Consider the following 8,382-nt stretch of genomic DNA (forward strand, 5'->3'; position numbering starts at 1 on the left):
CTGTCTTTATTTAAGCTAATCAAAAGAATAATCGCCATTAAAACAACACAAAGCGATGAACACATAAATAAATAGATTTTTATTATTTTCCTCTGAGCTGCCAGGAAATATGCTCCAAACTGAGCTCAGGTCCTTATCCATCCTGCTCAGGTCACCTCATCTCCATGACAACCAGCCTGACACGAAACTGGGAAAGCGAGACTTTCAGGAGGCGCCGCATCGGCGACGAAGCTTTCACTGAGTATTCTCACGCCCTGCTTGTGTCAGGAAAATGACTTCACTTTAATTCACTCTATTTGAAAGTAAAAATATATTTATTTATTTTTTGGGCAGAAACTCAACTCATTTTTTACAGTCAAATTTCAACATGATAAAATGAATGAATGACGCTTTTTCCTTCTTGCGCGTCACGGGTGTTGCTGGAACCGGGCCCAGCTGACGACGGGTGAGATGTGGGCTACACCCCGGACATGTCGCCAGCACATCACGGGGCCACACAGAGACAGATTTTTCTGATTTTAAAATATACAAAAATGTATTCATTCATAATTTGAATTTCTTTATGATTGTATTATTTAAAATGATTTCCATTTTTTTGTCTACACATTTTATTTATACTTAAAATTATTTGTTCTTATAAATGTCCCTTAAAGACATTTATTTTATAAGTAAACTATTTTAATAAATTTGGTGAAGGATGAATAAAGCCGCTTTACTCATATCCCCCTGAAAATAAAAATCAAAACAATATAAACGGGAAATCAGAACGCCTTACCTGAGAGGAGCCAACAGGTGTGTCCCTGAAGCTCCGCCCCCTGCTAATGGTCTTAAGGAGCGTCCGCGGCAGGTGAGCCGCGGATTGCAGCGGCTCGAGGCACCGGAGCCGCCTGAGAGGATCATGTGCAACGAGTCCCGGTTCGACCCGGTGCTGACCGAGTTCGGCTTCGAGCGGCGCTTCGACGACAGGCGAGCCATCGCGTGGATGCAGGCGAACTGGTGAGCGAGCGTTTCCCGGTACCGCCGGGCTCGCACCTACAACCGGACCGCCTCGGGGTGCTTGTTTTAAAGAGATTCTTTCCGCGAGGCGGCGTTTACCGAATTAAATTTAATGATCGGCGCTCAAACAACCGTGGAACGTGAACGTCGGTGAAACCGAATCTCCATTCAGACGCGTTCAGGTGATCCGACGCGAACCGATCAATATAATCGATCCGTTGCTGCTGGTCTCGTGAACTGTTCCTCAGAAGTTCTGACGTGTCCGGAAAGCAGAACTTTAAATTCCGTGGAATGACGCAACACGTTTTAGCGATCTGGTTCTGCGCGACAGGTGAGTCTACAGCTTGGTGACGTCACACAGATGTATGTGCGGTATGTGGCTGTCCTTCCAGTCCACCCCCCCCCCCCCCCCCCCCCCCCCCCCCGAGATTCTCATAGCTATCAGAACCGAGAGTAAGTTAATATTGTTACAGCCAATCAAACCCACGTGACCGTAGATTCAGTATGACGTCACCCATCAGATGCAGGCGATATTATACATAAAGAAATCAATTTATAAAAGCTCCCAGATCTAAAATGAGTTCATTTATAAACCGTCTCCCGGACGGGAACAAAAATATGAAAAAGAGCTTAAGATAAATATCATTAATATTTTTACAAAAACACTAAAATGTTGTCAAATGCTCGACCACATCTTTATTTAAAACTGGATGTGATATTTGAACTAAACAATTTGGTGATGTTGTTAGCATTAGCTTTTCTTTTTTTAAACATCTGTAGTAAACATTAGCTTGTTAGCATCTACCTCAGCAGGTAGCTTTCCATGACCCGATGTTTGTCTGTCCTGCAGGAGCGCAGCTTTTGCGTTCAGCGCGCTGTACGCCGCCCTGGTGTTCGGAGGTCGGCATTACATGAAGCTTCGACCCAGGATGAACCTGCGGCAGCCGCTCGTCCTCTGGTCGCTGAGCTTGGCTCTCTTCAGGTAACCGTCTCCATGGTTACCAACTGCACAATGTTCCACAACAAATCTCTATTTTAGCAGCTCTACAATAGCAACCGTTAGCACGCGCATCGCCGAGGGGCATGTTCGGACATGTGCTTTTTAACTGTCTCCATGGTAACCGGTTGTCGAGCGGCCGCTGGTGTCAGAATAGTGTGTATAGACTATAGTTATAATTACAGCTCATGTGTGTAAAGGGTGGCTGTTCTCCTTGGAACGATATAACGCCGTCGCCCACCAGAACCGCCTGGAACGTGACGCTGGACGCCATCTTTAATGTCCGACAGGCTGTCGGGTCTTATTTTACTTCCAACCGGGGAATTAATCTTTCACAGCCTCTGGCTTCTAATAGGTCGATTGGTTATGCTAAATCGTCCGTTGGTGATTGTGTGTCTTTGTTTGGCCCTGGCGGCTTGTCCGGGGTGTGCTCCCCCGCCTCTCGGCCTTTGACTGCTGGGATGGGCTCCGGCACGACCCCGGTAACGGCAGTCCTGGTCCCGGTGCTGGACCCCTGTGCACTAGAGGGCGCTAGATCCAAGCCAAGCATCTCAAACCACAGAATAAATGTTGGGCTTTTAAGACTTGAATGACCTCTGATCCAGGAAGTGATTATTTTCTGGAGGTCCCGGGAGATCAACGCGGAGCGATATTTTATTACGTGCCGTTTCGACGTGCGGCGCACGCAGGAAGAGGGCGTGGCTCGTTGCATTCAGGGACTGCAGGCCGTTTTACGTCCAGCTCCGCTCATCTCGTCTCTTCTGTGGTTTGTCGGCAGCATCGTCGGCGCCGTTCGGACCGGACGCTACATGTTCCACGTCCTGAGCGTCGGCGGCCTCCGGCGCTCCGTCTGTGACCGGAGCTTCTACAACGGACCCGTCAGCAGGTTCTGGGCGTACGCCTTCGTCCTGAGCAAAGCCCCAGAACTCGGTCGGTTCCGTATCGTCTCTGTACCGCCGCCTAGAGGCTGCGCTCGCTGAACCCTGGACCCTTGTCTTGCAGGCGACACGGCCTTCGTCGTGCTGAGGAAGCAGAAGCTGCTGTTCCTGCACTGGTACCACCACATCACCGTGCTGCTCTACTCCTGGTACTCCTACAAAGACATGGTGGCCGGCGGCGGCTGGTTCATGACCATGAACTACGGCGTGCACGCGCTCATGTACAGCTACTACGCCGCGCGCGCCGTCGGGCTGCGCGTGCCGCGGCCCCTCGCCGTCCTCGTCACCAGCGCTCAGATCTGTCAGATGGGCATGGGGCTGGCGGTCAGCGCGCTGGCGTACCGCTGGATGCGGCGCGGGGACTGCCCCGCCCGCCTGGACAACATCGCCTGGGCCGCGCTCATGTACCTGAGCTACCTGCTGCTCTTCTCCAACTTCTTCTACCGCACGTACCTGCGGCGCCACGGCAAGGCGGACTAGAGGCCCCCCCGGCGCACCCGATGGCCGACGCCGGCACGAAGTTCAGAACAAACCCTCAGAGTTGAGACGTGTGACGGCAGCCAATCAGAAGCCGGATAAATCCCCTGGCTGTTAGTTTTACTTTAATCGCGTATTTACGATCCTTTTTTTTTTTCACCACAGCTGGTTTATTTTCTTTGTTTTTTGCTCGTGTCAAACTGAATTTTAAATGTAAAAATTTCTGAATGACTTTGAAATTATTTTATTGTTCGAAAATAAAGACGTTTACATTTTTAATCGACTGGATTGAAACGGTCCGGTAAAACGGAACCCTTTCCTCATTGGCTGGAACGTTCCGGGTAGCCCGGTGAGTCTGACGGTTGGCGGTGTGTGATTGGTCGTCGGGTGCAGGTGTCGGGTCACATGTCGGGCTGTCTCTGCTTCATGCCCTTCCAGCTCTTCCAGAGCAGCAGATCTCGACTCTTCACCAGACGGACGAGGCAGCGCGGCAGCTTGAACCCGTTGAACTGGCCCACGCCGTCGTCCGGACCCATCGCCAGCAACATGGTGACGTTACCTAGCAACCGGCGACAGACACGCCAGTGGCAGGACACGATGAGACAATAACGTTCTGGGCTTCGGGGTTACCTGTGTGATACGAGCTCAGCTCCGCTCCACTCAGGCTGTTGGCGATGTTGCTAACGGCGACGGCGGCGTGCAGCTCGGCGTGGTACGCCATCTTCGGCTCGTCGACGTTGGCGCAGTCGCCGACCGCGAAGACGTTGGCGAAGCCGCTGACCTGCAGGTGATCGTTGACCATCAGGGCGCCGTTGCTGGCCAGGGCGCCGGCTGTCGATCAGATTGATCCAGATCAATTCAACCGATCGGTGAGAAATGACCTCCAGACAAACCGACCAATCGCACGACTCTGTGCGGCTCACGGGCCTGACAGCCAATGAGAGTCAGAGCTCCAGTACGAAGAGGGAGGAGGTCTCACTCTGACCGAACTGGACGGTGAAACACTGACCTCTAGTGGCCACAACATGAAACGGCACCTCAGAAGAAGCAGAGCTGTGAGTGCGTGTGCGTGCGTGTGCGCGCTTACGGAAGCTGGAGGCGTACGCTGCAGAGTTGATCCGGAGTCCGATGCAGCTGATGACCAGATCTGTGATCAGCTGATCTCCTTTATCTGTGACGACGACGACGTTCTCCCGACGCGTGTTCAGCTGCAGCTCCGATAGGTTGGACACTTTGTGGCCTGAAACACACACCCATAGAACCCGAGAGAACCCGACACCGGTCTGCGGGTAGGGGCGTGTGCTGGTGGGCGTGTCTGTACCCAGCAGCAGCTCCACGCCTTTCTCCAGCAGAACCTCTTTGACCTGTTGTCTGACGCTGGGTTGCAGCTCCGTGTCCGCCAGCACCGTCCTGGAATGGACCAGAACCACCTGAACACCAGAGGATATGTCAGGGCTCCGGCTCCGGTTCCAGTTCCGGTCCGGCTCGGATTATCGCACCTTCTTCTCTGGATTCTCTGTCTTGATCTCGGCCGCCATCTCCACCCCGGTGGACCCGCCTCCGATCACGAGCACCGAGTCTGCTGCCTGGACCTGAACGCACCGCACACAGTCGTGAGCCGCCCACCCGGACCGCTCGGTATCCGACCCATCCTACCTGAGTGACCAGGTCCTCGTACGCCCGGACGGCGGTCTGATGCGACGCCACGGCGTTGAACTTCCCAGGAAACGATCCATCGGTCCCGGTAGACAGGATGAGGTGGGAGTACCGGATCTCCTGGAGCAACACACCGGATCATCAGACCACCTTTCTGACACCGACCAATGGGAGAGCAGTAGGACATCCCGCCTCCTCACCGCCCCGCCCTCCAGGACCACCGTCTGTCTATCGGTGTCGACGCCCACAACGCGGCCCTGAACGAAGCCGTCTCCAAACGTGTTGGCGTACGGGATGAAGGTCCTCCGAGCAAAGCCTACGGGGCGGGGCGGGTCAAAGGTCACACCTCCACGATGACATCACATGCTCTGATTGGCTACAGTATAAATTCAACAATGAGAATTACAAAAACAGAAATAAGAGAGAGAGAGAGAGAGAGATCCAGGAGCTGAACGGTACCGGGCTGGACCGACGCTCGCAGCGCCGCCACGTTGTGATGAAAAGCGTCTCTCATGTCGACCAGCGTGAAACTGAGGCCTCGAGATTTGAGCTGCTGAGCCGCCGCCACGCCTCCAAACCCACCGCCGACGACGACGACGTGGACGCCGTCAGCCGACGAGGGGCCGCCCCCCATCGCTGCAGAGACAGCGTCACATCATGGTCAGCGTGGTGACATCATCACTAGAGCGGTGACATCATCACTAGAGCGGTGACATCATTAGAGCGGTGACATCACTAGAGCGGTGACATCATCACTAGAGCGGTGACATCACTAGAGCGGTGACATCACTAGAACGGTGACATCATCACTAGAACAGTGACATCGTCACTAGAGCGGTGACATCATCACTAGAACGGTGACATCACTAGAACGGTGACATCATCACTGGAACGGTGACATCACTAGAACGGTGACATCATCACTAGAACGGTGACATCATCACTAGAGCGGTGACATCATCACTAGAGCGGTGACATCATCACTAGAGCGGTGACATCATCTCCCTCAGTTTTTCCTGCACCTCCATCGCGTCCTCGCTTGAACAGAACCACCCACAGGTTCTGGTTCTGGTGCTGCTTTGGGGGCTTCCTCTCTGTCTGCTGCATGACTCAGCATTTCTATTCCGGTTTGTTCTGGTTCTGACCGGAGAACCGGAGAACCGGGCAACGACTCGAGTGTTCTTCGGTTGCATCACAAGCATGAATGATGATGAAACGTCATCAAAGCTTCTTTTGATACATTTACTCTTCGGTGATTCAGACAAAATACTTATTGACTTATAAACAGGTGTGTTCAGAAGTTCGGATTTTACTGCACTGAATACTTTTACTGCGGGTACTTGCGTGTATTTAATGAATTGATCTCAGTTAACTTCTCTGAACAGGAAGCGTCTCTTCCTCATAACGGCAGGACCAAGTTGCTGCTGGCGTTTAGTCACGTGACTGACAACCGCGCCATGAAGCGAACTCACCTGCGACAGGTAGAAGAGATTAATAAAGGTCTGGCTCGTTTCCAGTGTTTGATTCAATTTCGTCCGGCTGACTGTGATTTCCTGATCTGGGCGACGCTCTGACGACATCAGCTCTGCACCAATCACAGACCAGCTGTGTCGGTGCGGGGGGCGGGCTCTTTTGTTTCCTTTGCGTGACGTAGGAAAAGTTAAATTCCAACGATCTCCAATTAAAAACGTTCAAATCGACCAAATCAGAGCGAAAACGGAAGAAGGAGGAGCTTCAGCTGTCTCAGATTCCGTCTCGCAGTTCTTTATAATTAAAAAAACAATCTGGACATAAAGTTTAGAAAATAACAGGCTGGATGTTGGAACATTAATAAACTTTTATTTTCACATAGTCCTGAGCGGCGGATGTACAGGTGCTGGGCTTTTATTGTGAAAGGCCAGATCGGAAGCTCGACAATGTGCATCCCGGTTAGCTTCAGGCGGAGGTTCCGGTAGGCGCCTGCCTGCTCCGTTCCTCTCGGTGCGTGTCGGTGACTTAACGGCGGATTGTTTTGTGCTCCGGGAGCTCATCATGGAGGAAACCGGAGGTTTAACCGGAAGACGTTTCCCGCGGTAAGAAAACGCCGCGTTTGCTAACTTCAAACTCACGAACGACTGACTACCCGGTGCCTCTGCTAGTTACCGTTAACTTACCGGACACTTCCCAGTGTCCGTTAGAGACGGCACAGCTTCCGGTCTGGTGTAATGGACCCCAACATTTTTGTACAAATATGTTTTGTGATGTTTTTCTTTTTGTGCTCATTTGGCCGCGAGCCTTTTGTTCGCGCGGCTCGCGCCTCCGTTCCCATGGTGAAGCGTCATCGTCATCGTCATCGACGCGCGAGACTCAGCGGAGACGTTCCCCGCGTGTTATGACTGTAAACAACAACAACGTACGATTAAATGATGCTTTAGATCACCGTAACGGTAGAATTAAGTACACGAACAAGTAGAAACATTGTAATCAATGAACTTCTGTCATGTTTCATCATTGATTATTGATTAATCAGCTTAACTAGCGACCTCAATCACTGCGAAACAGGTCCTCTGATGAAGAGGGTGGTCAGAGAGTCTGTAGTGTTCCTCTGGGGCTGGTGACGAAGATCAGTCATGTCGTAGCGTGTCGTGTAGTAGCGTGTCATGTCGTTGTGTCATGTCGTAGCGTGTCGTAGCGTGTCGTGACGTGTCGTGTTGTTCCGTAGCGTGTCGTAGCGTGTCGTGTCGTGTCGTAGCGTGTCGTAGCGTGTCGTGTTGTTCCGTAGCGTGTCGTAGCGTGTCGTGTCGTGTCGTAGCGTGTCGTGTCGTAGCGTGTCATGTCGTTGTGTCATGTCGTAGCCTGTCGTAGCGTGTCGTGACGTGTCGTAGCGTGTCGTGACGTGTCGTGGCGTGTCGTGTCGTGTCGTGTCGTAGCGTGTCGTGACGTGTCGTGGCGTGTCGTGTCGTGTCGTAGCGTGTCGTGTCGTGTCGTAGCGTGTCGTGTTGTTCCGTAGCGTGTCGTGTCGTGTCGTAGCGTGTCGTGTTGTTCCGTAGCGTGTCGTGACGTGTCGTGATGTGTCGTAGCGTGTCGTGTTGTTCCGTAGCGTGTCGTGTCATTGTGTTGTCGTGTCGCAGCGTGTCGTAGTGTGACGTGTTGTTCCGTAGCGTGTCGTGTCATTGTGTTGTCGTGTCGCAGCGTGTCGTAGTGTGACGTGTTGTTCCATAGCGTGTCGTGACGTGTCGTAGCGTGTCGTAGTATCGTAGCGTGTCGTGTCGTAGCATGTTGTGTCGTAGCGTGTCATATTGTAGCGTGCTCAGTCCTGGGGCGATGTCTCTTCTCCAG

General features: G+C 52.5%; 2 protein-coding genes across 3 annotated transcripts; one reads left to right on the forward strand and one right to left on the reverse strand.

The window, feature by feature from the left end:
- Positions 1-852: 852 nt before the first annotated feature.
- Positions 853-3,426, forward strand: LOC137895601 (very long chain fatty acid elongase 6-like). Its single transcript, XM_068741092.1, has 4 exons — positions 853-996; positions 1,847-1,978; positions 2,772-2,923; positions 2,996-3,426. Exons 1-4 carry the CDS (start codon positions 899-901, stop codon positions 3,409-3,411), a joined length of 798 nt encoding a protein of 265 aa, XP_068597193.1. The 5' UTR covers positions 853-898; the 3' UTR covers positions 3,412-3,426.
- A 375-nt stretch (positions 3,427-3,801) lies between these two features.
- Positions 3,802-6,648, reverse strand: aifm2 (AIF family member 2). 2 transcript variants are annotated; one of them, XM_068741091.1, is made up of 9 exons: positions 6,537-6,648; positions 5,524-5,700; positions 5,265-5,380; positions 5,065-5,184; positions 4,908-5,000; positions 4,730-4,838; positions 4,496-4,648; positions 4,039-4,239; positions 3,802-3,967 (listed from the first exon to the last, which is right to left on the reverse strand). In XM_068741091.1, the coding sequence occupies exons 2-9, from the start codon at positions 5,696-5,698 to the stop codon at positions 3,810-3,812; spliced, it is 1,125 nt and encodes a 374-aa protein (XP_068597192.1). In that variant the 5' UTR covers positions 5,699-5,700; positions 6,537-6,648; the 3' UTR covers positions 3,802-3,809. The 2 variants fall into 2 exon arrangements, with proteins under 2 accessions (XP_068597192.1, XP_068597191.1); XM_068741090.1 differs by having other exon boundaries at positions 4,496-4,838.
- Positions 6,649-8,382: the final 1,734 nt, after the last annotated feature.

The sequence above is a fragment of the Brachionichthys hirsutus genome, chromosome 7 (genome assembly GCF_040956055.1).
Source record: "Brachionichthys hirsutus isolate HB-005 chromosome 7, CSIRO-AGI_Bhir_v1, whole genome shotgun sequence".
NCBI classification, from domain to species: Eukaryota; Metazoa; Chordata; class Actinopteri; order Lophiiformes; family Brachionichthyidae; genus Brachionichthys; species Brachionichthys hirsutus.

Coding starts and splice junctions, on each gene's coding strand:
- LOC137895601 (XM_068741092.1), top strand. CDS start 899: ATGTGCAACGAGTCCCGGTTCGACCCGGTGCTGACCGAGTTCGGCTTC. Junction 1,979..2,771: donor CTGAGCTTGGCTCTCTTCAG/GTAACCGTCTCC, acceptor GTTTGTCGGCAG/CATCGTCGGCGCCGTTCGGA. Junction 2,924..2,995: donor GAGCAAAGCCCCAGAACTCG/GTCGGTTCCGTA, acceptor CTTGTCTTGCAG/GCGACACGGCCTTCGTCGTG.
- aifm2 (XM_068741090.1), bottom strand. CDS start 5,698: ATGGGGGGCGGCCCCTCGTCGGCTGACGGCGTCCACGTCGTCGTCGTC. Junction 5,381..5,523: donor GCGAGCGTCGGTCCAGCCCG/GTACCGTTCAGC, acceptor CCCGCCCCGTAG/GCTTTGCTCGGAGGACCTTC. Junction 5,001..5,064: donor ACGAGGACCTGGTCACTCAG/GTAGGATGGGTC, acceptor CGGTGCGTTCAG/GTCCAGGCAGCAGACTCGGT.